Below are 14,991 nucleotides of genomic sequence, written 5' to 3'. Positions count from 1 at the left end.
GGAGCATATGTAGTATCTACTCTCCTATTTATGACGGTTTTATGAGTCAGCTACATCTTGAGTTCTAACTAAAGCCACCCAAAACTGATCTCCTTCTTTTAGTAGAGGCGGGAATTGGGAGAATATGTTGAACATAGCATAGCTTCTGATATTAATTAAACGTCTGGCCATTGGCAACTGTTAACTAAATCTTCAGAAAAGAAGATATTTCTACATTTGATCTTAATTCCAGAGTGCTAGGATTACAGGAGTGAGCCACCACGCCCGGCCTGGGAAATTTTTAAATTCTAAGATTACCACCAGCTTTATAACATTTGCTTTGAATTTGTATCTCTATGACTTCATTGTCACATCCTGCCTTCTCTCACTTTTATTGTCCAGAAAATAAATTATAATAAAACCTGTATGATAAATATATAGAGAAGATAGAAAAAATGTAATTTGGGATGATTTATGCCCCACTTTCAGTTAATTGATCTTAAATGACTGATCTCTGAAAGAAAAATTTACTACTTAATCTAAACCTTTTGAAAGTCCATTTAAATTGTAAACATTGATTGCTTCTGGAGGTAGGGGCCAAGGAAAAGACTGGGTAGCTGGAATAGTATCAAGGGTGGAAGAGAAGTCTTTTTTACTGTGCAGTCCTTCTTTTCGTATCTTTAAAAATTTTAAATATGAGGCCAGGTGCAGTGGCTCACACCTGTAATCCTAGTACTCTGGGAGGCCGAGGTGGGTGGATAGTTTGAGCTCAGGAGTTTGAGAGCAGCCTGAGCAAGAGCGAGACCCCGTCTCTACTAAAAATAGAAAGAAATTAGCTGGACAACTAAAAAATATATAGAAATAATTAGCCAGGCATGGTGGCACATGCCTGTAGTCCCAGCTACTTGGGAGGCTGAGGCAGTAGGATTGGGTGAGCCCAGGAGTTTGAGGTTGCTGTAAGTTAGGCTGACACCACGGCACTCTAGCCCAGGCAACAGAGTGAGACTCTGTCTCAAAAAAAAAATTTTTTTTTTAATATGAAATTGGATCACCTTATTCATGAATTTTAAATTCGGCTGATTAAAAAAAATTTTAAATAATCATTTAAAAAATCTCTTTACAGCTGGCTCTCCTGTGACTAAATTGGCAGCTTGATTTCATTCAAATGTGGAAAGATGAACCATCATTTTTCCAGAGTAAAGATTGGTTCTAAAAGTGATTCTTATATCCATGTTGTTGTTGTTGATTCTTATGTCAGTGTGTATATATTATTGATGTAAACCAGTTCCTGCTTAGGTATACTTTGAAAGAAAAATAAAACATAAAGTCACCTACAACTTCTACATCTATGATAACCCAAGCCCTGTGCACTGAATTCTACCTTCCTCTCTGGTCTCATTGAAATAAGAAACATAAATGGAAGCACAGAGAAAAAGTTAATAAACCTGGGAAATGCCAGAAGCTGGGGATGCATACTAAACGTTTTATCTCTACAAGACAGTGTTGGACAGATTTCATTGAACTCTCACTGACCAGTTCTCATTCTCAATTTTAAAAAATCACCTGAAGTGCTGGTTAATAAACACCCCCAGCACTACTCTCCCACCCACAGAGCCCTATCAAAGCCATAAGTTCAAAGCTACAAGTATTGGGAACAAGGGGTTCTGATGGAAGCAAACCTAGATCTTGACTCAACTTCATGCCCCTTTGTTGGACCTCTCCCACTCAATTTAGTAGGCTGTTGGTTTTCCTCAGGGTTCCATGGCTTCAGTTATCATCCATTTGGTGACACCTCTCAAATCTCAATCCCCAATCCAGTCACCACCACTCTTTATGCACATTAAAGTTTAACAGCCCGTAAATCACAGAGAGAGCCTTATAAACCTTTTCTTTTTTTACTGTTTTTTTTTTCTTTTTCCTCTTCTATGCTATAGATTTGCTAATAATGTCAAATGGCATCATCAAGTGTGGGTTATCCCCACTTCTGTCTTTCAGGGTTTAAAAGCATTTTTTCATATTCAAAATATTACGGGGATACATATATTTTTGGTTATATGTGTTGCTTTTATAATGTTTGAGTCAGGGTTATAAGTGTGCCCATCACTCAGATAGTGCTCATTGTACCCATTAGGTAGATTTTCACCCATCCCCTCCTCCCCTCTCCTCCTGGTTGATTTCAGCTGAGTTTCACTTCCCCGTATGCACAGGTGTTCTCTAAAGGCATTTTTACCTGTCAGGATAAAACAGTCCTTTTGATCAACCACCTTTTGACTAACATTCCTTTACCATTTTAGGTTGAATTCTCTTACCCGCCCCTGATTCCAGCAGATGGACATGACAGCCACACTTTACCAGAAGAATGGAAGTATTTGCCTTTCCTTGCCTTACCAGATGGCGCACACAACTACCAGGAAGGTATGTAGCAAGACAATGAAGCAATTAGGTGCCATTTTGGAAAAAATTTGCTAAGACATCTTAGATTTTAAATACTTTGGCAATTTAAAGGCCTTCAGCCTATTGTGACTATGTATAAAATATTTAAATGCTTGTTGGGAGATAACCAGTCATGCACTAGAGCAGGGGTCCTCAAACTTTTTAAACAGGGGGCCAGTTCACTATCCCTCAGACCGTTGGAGAGTGTGCGCTATGGGCCCCAGACACGGCGGCAAAACACCCAGAGGGCCGGATAAATGTGCTAGGTGGCCCACTTGTGGCCCGAGGGCGCCTGCACTAGAGCATCTCCAGAATTGGCCATGGCTCGTGAACATTGGCCACACTTCTGCCAGTAGCTCTGACTTAAGAAGTGAGTAGCCATAGCAGCTGAGCTGCCACTGGGAGCATTTCATTATGACAGTTTTCTAACATAGAAAAGTTGAATTAAGATTATAGTGAATATTCTACAAATTATTTTCTTTATATTTGTGCATATGTACATACAGTTTTGTCTGTACTATTTGAAAGTTGGTTGCAAACATGATACCATGACACTTCAATTCTAAATACTTAGGGGTGCATCTGTCTGCTAGGAATAAGATCATTCCCCACCATAACTACTGGTACCATTATCACAGCTAAGAGATTTAACACTAATTCTGTAATACTGTCTAATATCTAATCTATCTTCATATTTCCCCAATTATCCCCCAAATTTCTTGGATCATGGTTCATATGTTGCCATTGGATTTTATGACTCTACTTTCTTTTAAATCAGAACAGTCCCCTATACATAAAGGATTTTCTGGAATTGTAGTCTCAGTTTGACTTGTTATAATTCAGCATCTTGGGTTTTTGGGGATGAGTATATACCATAAAGGCAATGAGAGGAATTCTAAGAAACTATTGGCTGTGGTGCTGTAAATAAGTATGATGTGGGTTCCTTGTTATGTCATTATTTTTGTATTAATGATCACATTATGATAACTTCGCATTTCATTATTAGTAAGGGTAATTCACCTTGATATTTACATTTTTCTACATATCTCTTAGATACTGTGTTTTTTCACTTGCCACCCAGAAATGGAAATGGAGCCACAGTATATGGTATCTCTTGTTATCGACAAATTGAAGCCAAGGTATGACTGTTAATGATGAATAACAGAAAAAAAAAACTCCAAAATCCTTTCTTGGCTGTTGGCCACTTAGGGAAACATGAAGTTTTTATTTTTCATTCCTGTGTTATGTATTAAACATTCCTGTTTTTATTTTTCATTCCTGTGTTATGTATTAAACATTTCTGTTTTATTTTGGTTTCTGTGATGTTGTTTTAGATTTTTATAAATAATCTTTAGCTGTTTATCCAATAATACCAATTTATTCACACAAAAATTTTTATAAGTTAACATTGGTGGCTATGATTTTATATGTATCATAATATTTTGTGCATTGTTTTCAGATAGTGATACCTAAATTATCCATTTGTCTTCAAAATCCAGTATTTAAATTTCAAGGTGTCTTTGAATTTTCCAATTATGGTGTTTGGTACATAACTTAGACAAATGAAGTGGTAATGTTTGTGTGTGTGTGTGTTTTTTTTTTAAAGCAGCATTTTAGAAGTAGTGGAATGTATTTAACAGTGGCTTCCAACTACTCGCACGTTATCTTAATTATAACTAAGATTTTGATTCTTAAACTATCTGCCAACTTAATGACTGACTTACAATAATAGCTCTCATTAATAAATTCAAAGACACCAAGATGGTGTTCCCACCTTTCATAATATTCTTATGTGTAGCACTGTTTATTTGTGATGGGGATTGTCTTTATGAGGAAAAAGCCCTTTCCTCTAAAGTTCTCAACCTCGGCTACACAGGAATCACCTGGAGAGCTTTAAAAATTGGAATGACTGGGTCCCACCCCAGAGAGTCTGACTTAATGATCTGGGTTTCAAATGTCAGGGCTCCCATGTGATTCTAAATATGTAGTCACACCTGAGAACCACTGTTGTAAAACAATGGTTTTTAACCAGAATTACTTGGAGACTTTTTTTTCTTTTCTTTTTTTTTTTTTAAAGATATGTGTACCTAACCTTTCCTCCTACTGACTGAATTAGAGTGTCTGGGATTTGAACGTTAGCAATAATAAGTTTTAAAAGCTTCCTTGGGTTAATAATTAACTTAGTAAATCTTTTTAAATTTTTGTTCTAACTTTTTATAATGAAAATTTCATTTCATACAGATAAATTTTGTTTAAAGTACAGTGAATACCTATACACTCACCACCTTGATTCAACAGTTGTTAATGTTCTACTACATTTGCTCTGTATGTGTATTTTTTCCTGGAACCATTTGAAAGTAAACTACAGGTCTAAATTTCAGGATATCCAGATTAGTTAACTACTGTGAAATAACCCTTCACTGTGAAATAACCCACTACTGTGAAATAATCCAAGCATAGAGCCTGGGACGTAGGATACACCTAGTAAATGTTTTTGGAGTGAACAACTGAATCTAAAGCTGAAGATAGTATATCGAATAATCATATATACCTTAATTATATACAATTTTTATTTATCAATTATACCTCAATAAAGCTGGGAAAATAAGATAAAACTGGAGATAAAAGAAACCTGAGAATTAATGATAGCCTGGTATCTTTGCACATTTGATTTTATTAATGTACTATTATCTTCATATATTTGTATATGATATGAGGTGAATTGCCCTTTCTTGGAAATCTGTTCCTTTAATTATACTACTACTTATTCCCTATAGGTCATGTAAGCACTAGAGGGGGAAGCATCTTTCTTCCATCACAACCTTACCTGAGGTTGATCAAATCAAGATTTGTTCTCTGCTAGCAGAGAACTGTAGAAATCTGATATGGTCATCTTCACAATTGTAGAAAAATGAATTATGTGCTCAGTGCTGGCCTACAAGACAAGTCTGCCAGAATAGACTCTAGGCAGCATAGAACAACTAACTTCACAAAACTGACAACTCTTCTGTCTCTGGAGAACAAACTGTTTTTGTCATTTCTCAAACTGGTCCCCTCTCACCAGAAACAGTGGTCTCTAAAGGGGCTACTCATTTTAAAACCAGAATCATCAATGATTGATTTGCAGTGAATGGTTGATTTGGGTGTGGTGCCTTATCTGTTAAGTGTTTTCCATCAGATCATAAATTCCTTGAGAATAGGGATTGTCCCTTCACTGTTAAAGTCCCAGTGCCTACCACAGATTCTGGTGCATAGTGCCCATGCTGGCATTTATTCATTCAATAAATATTTTCTGAGAGTCTCCATAAATATTTTTTGGTTTTAACTAAATGCAAGACATTTATTCTATTTAATTGCTTTTTTTTGTATTGAAAACTATGGCTTTTAAAATATTGCTATGAAATACTTCTCATAAATGACTGTTTGTTTATAATAGGCATTGAAAGTAAGGCAAGCAGATGTCACCAGAGAAACTGTTCAGAAAAGTGTCTGTGTTCTAAGCAAGCTGGTAAGAGACCAAGTAACTTGTTCATGTTGGTATTAAATATTCATGGCAGATTTTTATTTGAGGATAAGGCATTATTAAAATAAGAGATTTATGAAAACAATAATATATTAAAATTAGTCAGGGGTTTATTATTTATGCTCTGGCATTTTCTCATTCTCTTTGCTTTTCGGCAGTTTTATTCTCATTTGCACCTGTACCCAAGACTAGGTAAGAGGAAGATCTAATAGGTTATTGGTAAGAAAATTGACACTTGACCAAAATGAAGTAGCTGATATATTTTGATATATTTAATTTATCCTTTTTTGCTTTATTCCCAAGACTTTGGATAAATAATACTTTATAAAATTCAAAATATCATAATTACTCAGATTTTATTGATGTTATATAAGTTCATGACTATTGCATTGAAAAATTTTAGCCTTAACTTGCTCTTTAAATTTTAAAATGTTTGAAGAAAGGAAATGACATAGTAAAATTGTATAATGATACATCAAAATAATTTTCTTCTATGTATAAGTTAGATGCAAGTGTATAATTATTTTAACTTTTTATTTTTAAAAACAAAATACTGGCCAGGCATGGTGGCTCATGCATGTAATCCTAGTAGTCTGAGAGGCCAAGGCAGGTGGATTGTTTGAGCTCAGGAGTTCAAGACCAGCCTGAGCAAGAGTGAGACCCCGTCTCTACTAAAAAAAATACAAAGAAATTAGCCGGGCATGGTGGCGCATGCCTGTAGCCCCAGCTCCTTGGGAGGCTGAGGCAGAAGGATTGCCTGAGCCCAGGAGTTTGAGGTTGCTGTGTGGTAGGCTGATGCCATGGCACTCTAGCCTGGGCAACAGAGTGAAACTCTGTCTCAAAAAAAAAAAAAGGAAAGAAAATACATAACATTTCTTGTTTTTCATAGCTGTCTTCATTAAATCATTTTCAATGTTCCATGTTTATTAGTAATAGGATAATAACACCTTTACCAGTAACATCAAATGCCTAATTCTGCATGTAAAATACAGTCTTGAAAATCCCCTTTGTGGGGAATAATCCAGATTTATATCATATTAATTATCTGTATGCTTACTGTATGTAACCATTTTTGCAGTTAACCTAAACCAAAATTGAGAATATTTCATTAGGCTAGTAACCAAATGTTATATGTAGGTTTTATTTAATTATTTCTTCTACAATTGTCCAGTTTCCTAAATATACAGGCAATTATTTGTAGTTTTACAAAATAGGATTCATTTTGGCTTCTATTGCTAAGCTAACAAAGAAAACCCTGACTAATAAGAATTTAGTACTGTGTGCTGGGCACAGTGGCTCACACCTGTAATCCTAGCACTCTAGGAGGATGCGACTATTTCTTCTAAGATAGTTATTTTAAATATAAGGCAAGAATAGTCTCCTGGAAAAGGAATCATTGTTATTAAAGATCCTAATATCAGGCCGGGCGTGGTGGCTCACTCATCCTAGCACTTTGGGAGGCCGAGGCGGGCGGATTGCTCAAGGTCAGGAGTTCGAAACCAGCCTGAGCGAGACCCCGTCTCTACCAAAAATAGAAACAAATTAATTGACCGACTAAAAATATATATACAAAAAATTAGCCAGGCATGGTGGTGCATGCCTGTAGTCCCAGCTACTCGGGAAGCTGAGGCAGTAGGATCGCTGAGCCCCGGAGATTGAGGTTGCTGTGAGCCAGGCTGACTCCACGGCACTCACTCTAGCCTGGGCAACAAAGTGAGACTCTGTCTCAAAAAAAAAAAAAAAAAAAAAAAATCCTAATATCAGAAAATTAGTAGATTGTTAATCTCATTCCTATACACAGTTTCTAGAAGGGTAGCCTGAAAAATATACATCAGGGAATTACTTTTTTATACTGGGCCAGATCCAAAGCATAAAAGTACCAGATAGTAAGGGAAATGTGACATGTTGAGAGGCTTTCTGAGGGATCATTCTTCAAAGGACAATTGTAATAATGATAGATTTATTTACTGCCCATCATACCAGGCATTAATTCTGTACCAGACACTTTTTATACATAATTGTCATTTCAATCCTCATAACAACATTGAGACATAGTTACTGTTCTCATTTTATAAATAAAGACATATCTCAGAAAAAAAGTCTAATTCTCATAGACATGTAACTACTAAGTGATAAAATTGGGGTAAAAATCCAGTTTTATCTGTCTCTAAAACAGACATAAGGGACAGGGAGAAGTAGCTCACCTAAAAACTTCCAGTTGTTCATAGAGCATTGTAGTCTATATATAAAAACAAAATGATTTTATACTCAGGTAGTAATAATAATATAATAACAATATTGGGGGGAAGAACTATTCCACTATTAGTTATTTTAACTAATTAGAGTATATATACACTATTGATCTGTATATCCTGGAAAGGACATAGAAATGAGAAAACATTTAGAAAAGAACATTACAAATAAAAGGATGGAAATGGTAGAAGTGGATCCTAAATAGAGAAATAAGAATTAAGGAACTGTTCAAGTATACAAAAGAATATTATGAGGCCAAGTGCAGTGGCTCATGCCTGTGCTCATCCCAGCACTTTGAGAGGCAGAGATGGGAGGATGGCTTAAGGCCAGGAATTCTAGAGCAACCTGGGCAACATAGTGAGACCCTGTCTCTAAAAAATAAAAATAAAAAATTATCTGGGCTTGATGGTACATGCCTGTAGTCCTAGCTACTGGGGAGGCTGAAGCAGGAGGATCACCTGAGCCCAGGAGTTCAGGGTTGCAATGAGCTGTGATTATGCCACTGCACTCTAGCCTGGACTACAAAGAAATACTCCATCTCTTTAAAAAAAATTTTTTTTTAAATGATAGAAGATGCAGACTAGGTGTTGTAATCTCCACAGAGGACCAAAAAAGTGGTAGTGAACTTAAATTTAATCATGAATGTTCAACTAGATATAAAAACAGCCCATTACAAGCAAGATTAAATGTTACCAAGATAGCAGAACAGTACAGAAAATTAAAACATGTTTTAAATCTTAATAATAATAGCTAATCTTCTAGTGCTTTCTGTGTGTCAGATATTTTTTACTAAATATTTTTATCTGTTATTTAATCCTTAAAACAAATAAGATGTATTGTCTATTTATTTATTTATTGGATGTATTGTCTTTTCATATACTCATGTTCAGATCAGCAGCAGGGGGGGTGAAGAGTTAAGTGCCCAGAGTTATGCAGTGGATTGATGGAGCCAGGCCCAGGAAGCCTGAGCTGCACACTCTTAACCATTGTACTATGAGTATTTTATGTATTTTTCACCAGCTAAGGAACTAGAACATATGACTTCACAGCTTTTAGCTATAAATAATATGGCACTAAAGTTGATAGTTACTAACTTTTTTCTCCCTCTTCTCTTCAAATTAAAAAGTTGTGGGGTTATTTGACTATCCTCAACCTAATGGTAATTTCTCTTTTTTCTTTAAGCCTCTTTATGGCTTACTCCAAGCAAAACTTCAACTCATTACACATGCATATTTTGAAGAGAAGGATTTTTCACAAATTTCCATTCTAAAGGTAACTTTCTACCCCTTTATAGATGTATTTGGCTAAAGATGGATTCATGAATCAAGTAAATCTTGTCAGTAATACTATGAAGAATAATCATCTATTAGCCCAAGAAAGACATTCTTCTTTGAATGTCTTCTTTGAATTAAAACATTGAAGGCCCAGGGATCTGCCCAAATACTAAATTTAACCAAATTTTCTTTCTTTCTTTCTTTCTTTCTTTCTTTCTTTCTTTCTTTCTTTCTTTCTTTCTTTCTTTCTTTCTTTCTTTCTTTCTTTCTTTCTTTCTTTTCTCTCTCTCTCTCTCTCTCTCTCTTTCTTTCTTTGAAATAGTGACTACAAATAACTATAACTAACATTAATGTTTCTCTTAATGGATACTAGCTGTTTTGCTATGGCATTGCTTCTGTAAATTTGCTTATCTTATTGATAAGCTGCACAGTATATTTATATATCAGGCTTCTGGTTCATAGCTCCCAATACATAGACCAGAAAAACCACATGAGTATCTTATTAAAGATGGATAAGATGTTTTTCTCAAGGCTGCCATTAATGTACAGAACTTGGAGCTCTCCTGGATTCCGGTACGAGTAGGACAGTTAAGTACTTAGCAAGGAAGCAGAGGGATTTTATACTAGAAGCTTATACCACCATGTGAATGAATTAAGCTCTAACATGTAGAGGAAGAAAGGAATACCCTGTATAGTTTTTCACACTTCCTGCTCACATCTGTTCTGATTATGTCTGGAAGAGAAGGAATGAGTGCTGGAAACTGGCAAGGTTTCAGACAGACCCTGATTGTTTTTTAATTTAGTGCCTATAAAAAAAACTGCTTCATGTCTGTAGTCCCAGCTACTCAGGAGACTGAGGCAGAAGGATCACTGGACCCCAGGAGTTGGAGGTTGCTGTGAGCTAGGCTGAAGCCATGGCACTCTAGCCTGGGCAACAGAGTGAGACTCTGTCTCAAAAAAAAAAAAAACTGCTTCAATTAAGGAACCAACTTTTTTCTGATCATCATATTTCTGATTCAGTGTCTAAAATAATAGTAAAATGTTCTAAACTCAGTCTGTATTTTATAGGAGCTTTATGAACATATGAATAGTTCCTTGGGAGGAACTTCGTTAGAAGGATCCCAAGTATATCTTGGTAAGTAACTTTTTTACAAGGTAGAAGAGATGCCCCTGTTTCTTTTTGTTTGGCAAACCGAGTTGCATATAAGACTTTGTGATCAGAATACATCTTCATATGGGATCTAAATTCTTCAACATTTGAGGCTGCTGCTTCCTTAAATATCTTTTAAGCCACTATTTATACTGAGAAGGGTTATTATATCATACTATTAGCAATATTTACAACTATTATTATATAGGGAGAATTTCTACTTTTCAGAATAGTAATGGAAGTTTTTTCTGCTTGCATTAATGCTGACCAGCTCAGTTCTCTGTCATGGCAAGAGAGAGAACTGCTCAGCTCTTTTCTAAGATTTTTCAGGCTGGGGATTTTGTTTAGTTAGTTTGAGGTGTCTTGACAACCCAGAATATCCATTGGTATCCAAGGTACTCGATGGACAACTCAGTAAATATCCTTTTCATGATAAAAAAAAATTTAATCACATAGTAATTTATGCTTGCTCATTTCCTATTTCAGCGTGAAGTAATCAATTGTGGAAGTTTGTTATTGCAATCCTGTGTGTAATGTAAGCTATTCACAGAGCTCCTATTCTGAGAACATATTTTTCCTCTATATTTATTATGTTTTCTTGTACTGTGGCATTTCAGGCAGATGATTAGAAAAGACTGTGTTTCAGAAGTAATAACGGAATGCAATAACCAAAAACCATGTTTAAATGATTGACTGCCATATGATAAGCTTTATCATTTCTGAACTTGGATAGTTTATGTTTGTAGAATGAAGAAGGATATTAGACTTGCACTGTCCAAGCAATAGCCACTTTCCACATGTAGCTCTCTACATTTAGATTAAAATTAATAAAAAATAAAATTTAAAAGTCAGTTTCACTTAACTGCATTTCAAGAGTTTAGTAGCCGTGTCTGGCTACTGTATTGGACAGGGCAGGTTTAAAACATTTCATCCTTGCAGAAAGTTATGTTGGACAGCACTATTTCTAAGTATATGTACACTTAAACAAATATTATATAAATATTTGAATATTTCTGTATTCCTACTTTTTTTTACCTCCTTTAAGGAGAAAAGTAAGCTTTCTTCAGTAGATTATTTTCACAGATTCCCTTTTTATTAACATTATAGGTCTGTCTCCTCGAGATCTTGTCCTTCATTTTCGACACAAGGTATGGTACATTATTTAATTTATGATCTACAGTACTATAATGGGAGACACTGTTCTTTTATTATATTCATGTAACTGGCAGATTCATTGTGCTACATCAAATGCAGATGTGGCATACTATGTTTTAGTTCTTCTGAAACAGTGCTTGGTCTCATAACTGTACAAAGTTGAAATGTTGGTAGTGTTTGTATCATAAAAGTTTATTTATTTTTAATATTATTATTTTTTTGGAGACAGTCTCACTCTGTTGTCCAGGCTAGAGTGCTGTGGAGTCAGCCTAGCTCACAGCAACCTCAGACTCCTGGGCTCAAGCAGTCCTGCCTCAGCCTCCCAAGTAGCTGACTACAGGCATGTGCCACCATGCCCAGCTAATTTTTTCTATATATTTTTAGTTGTCTAGCTAATTTCTTTCTATTTTTTTTTTTAGTAGAGATGGGGTCTCGCTCTTGGTCAGGAAGGTCTCTAACTTCTGAGCTCAAACGATCCACCCACCTCAGCCTCCCAGAGTGCTAGGACTACAGACGTGAGCTAGCCTGTACCAGAGAAATTTATAGAAGAATACAAATACTGGCTGTTTATTCTTTGCAGGATAGGGCATTTTTTCTATTGCCTTTGTAATTTCAGCTATCATGAAATGAGAGTAGAAAGAAGCATGTTTTTTCAGAAACAAGATCTACAGGCATCAAAAAAAAAAAAAAAGTAAAAAAAAAAAAAAAAAAAAAAAAGAAAGAAGCATGTTTTGATCTTGCAGCATATTTTATATATTGCCCTGAGAATGGAACATTTTCTGGCAAAGTATCTATACATACTTATGCCTTCTGATCTTTATTATTAAAGCATATATTGTCTAGGACATAATTATTACTGATTATTCACTTGATTAATCATTCACATGATTCACTTAACATTATTGAGCACCTGTAATGTGAACACCCTGGACATTCAAAAAATAAATTAATAGTCCCTGCCCTTTAAGGAGCTTGCAAATATTTCAAGCAAAAATGGCACCACTCCTTCAATAAAAGATAATTTCAGGCCGGGCGCGGTGGCTCACGCCTGTAATCCTAGCTCTCTGGGAGGCCGAGGCGGGCGGATTGCTCGAGGTCAGGAGTTCGAAACCAGCCTGAGCAAGAGCGAGACCCCGTCTCTACTATAAATAGAAAGAAATTAATTGGCCAACTAATATATACAAAAAATTAGCCGGGCATGGTGGCACATGCCTGTAGTCCCAGCTACTTGGGAGGCTGAGGCAGGAGGATCCCTTGAGCCCAGTAGTTTGAGGTTGCTGTGAGCTAGGCTGACGCCACGGCACTCACTCTAGCCTGGGCAACAAAGCGAGACTCTGTCTCAAAAAAAAAAAAAAAAAAAAAAAGATAATTTCAGTTAGAGATTTAAGTGATTCTCACATTTTTTAGGGGACACAGGTGATATTTAATTTCTCAGTGTCAGCTCATAATTTTTTAAGTGCTATGATTATTTAATTGATTAAATCATATATGGTATGTTTGGGGGGGGGAGGCAAATGAATGAGTTCCTTTTTTTAATCTTTATTTTTCCATGACAGCCTACCACTGAATAGTTTCGGATTTTTTTAATACTATATTTCTTTTCTTCTTTCTACAGGTCTTAATCCTATTTAAACTAATTCTTCTTGAAAAAAAGGTGAGATTCAAAGGGAAAGTATGAAATATCTATCTTTATTGAAATTTTTTACATATAATATTGAAACTAATGATAAAGCATTAAGACATTTTAAGCCTATCAAATTGTGGTGAGCACATATTCTTCACTTCTGTAGAAGTATAAATTCATGCAGCCTTTCTGGAGGCATTTTGACAGTGTATTACCAGTATGGTTTCTACTACAGGTAACAGAAACCCAATTTTAAACTGACTTAAGTAAAACAGAAATGCACTGGCTCACTTCAGATTCCTGGGCTGGTTGACTCAGTGCTTCAGAGTGTCAGTATGTACCTAGGTTTTTTCTGTCTCTTTATTCTGTAGTCCACAGTGCTAGCTTTATCCAGAGCCTGGTTTCCCTTGTAGTGTAGGACACTGCCAACAGTAATTGGGCCATTTGTTTCCTTAATCATCACTAGTGGTAGAAACAATACCTTCTCCCAAACGATTGAATAAAAATTCTTTTCTGTCAGGCCACACAGGTGCCTACCCCTGAACCAATAATTGTTTCTAAAAACATACTTGCATTGATTGACTTAAACTTGGGTTCCTAACCACTCTCTAATACAAAGGAATGGGATTGCGGTGATTGGTTTAGACTAGGAGTGGGGAACCTACAGCCTTGGGGCCACATGTGGCCTTCTGGATCTTTGAGTGTGGCCTTTTGACTGAATCCATTTTACAGAACAAATCCTTTTAGGGCCCCATAGCCAATTTCGCCCACTGCCTATTGTTATAGATAAAGTTTTATTGGAAAACACACTCTTTTATTTACATATTGTTTATGGCTACTTTCACACTATAGTGGCAGAGTTGATTAGTTGGGACAGAGACCATATGGCCGAGAAAGCAAAAATATTTATTATCTGACTCTTTGTAGAAAAAATTTACTAAACGCTAGTTTAGACTAGTCAGGAGCCATCCCTGAATCTGAAACCAGTTTTATATACCATATTACTGTGCTCAGTGGAGTATGGGTGCAAAAGATATGGGGGGGGGAGGGCTGACCGTGTACAGTGTCTACTGTGGTTCATTACCTTAGAAGTACTTATTCTTTTTTTTTTTTTTTGAGACAGAGTCTCACTCTGTTGTCCCAGCTAGAGTACCATGGCGTCAGCCCAGCTCACAGCAACCTCAAACTCCTGGGCTCATTCGAACCCCCTGCCTCAGCCTCCCGAGTAGCTGGGACTACAGGCATGTGCCACCATGCCTGGCTAATTTTTTCTATATATATTTTTAGTTGGCCAGTTAATTTATATTTTTAGTAGAGATGGGGTCTTGCTCTTGCTCAGGTTGGTTTCGAACTCCTGACATTGAGCAATCCACCCGCCTCGGCCTCCCAGAGTGCTAGGATTACAGGCGTGAGCCACCATGCCCAGCCAGTACTTAATCTTTTAACATAGTAATTTTCCTCTTAGAGATTTACTTTCAAGAATTAATCTGAGTTGGACACAAAGCTCTATCTAAGAGACTATCACAACTCATTTTTTTTTTTTTTAAAGCCAGTCAAATTTAGCAGTGGGGGGGTTGAATACCAACTTTAGTGACACTAA

The 14,991-nt window shown here is 36.2% G+C and overlaps 1 protein-coding gene across 4 annotated transcripts in view; it reads left to right on the top strand.

The window, feature by feature from the left end:
* Positions 1–14,991, top strand: part of AVL9 (AVL9 cell migration associated) — a 70,747-nt gene that overhangs the window by 14,372 nt on the left and 41,384 nt on the right. For all 4 annotated transcript variants that reach the window (XR_012920993.1, XM_012741265.3, XM_012741266.3 and 1 more), the window contains exons 2-8: positions 2,274–2,394; positions 3,466–3,551; positions 5,849–5,920; positions 9,371–9,460; positions 10,531–10,597; positions 11,720–11,760; positions 13,383–13,421. Coding sequence is in view for 3 of the 4 variants with exons in the window: in XM_012741265.3 (XP_012596719.1) it covers positions 2,274–2,394; positions 3,466–3,551; positions 5,849–5,920; positions 9,371–9,460; positions 10,531–10,597; positions 11,720–11,760; positions 13,383–13,421 (516 nt within the window). In the remaining variant the exon portion in view is untranslated. The remainder of the gene's footprint in view (positions 1–2,273; positions 2,395–3,465; positions 3,552–5,848; positions 5,921–9,370; positions 9,461–10,530; positions 10,598–11,719; positions 11,761–13,382; positions 13,422–14,991) is intronic.

This window comes from Microcebus murinus, chromosome 9 (assembly GCF_040939455.1).
Source record: "Microcebus murinus isolate Inina chromosome 9, M.murinus_Inina_mat1.0, whole genome shotgun sequence".
NCBI classification, from domain to species: Eukaryota; Metazoa; Chordata; class Mammalia; order Primates; family Cheirogaleidae; genus Microcebus; species Microcebus murinus.
This window is presented reverse-complemented; position numbering and strand designations above follow the sequence as displayed.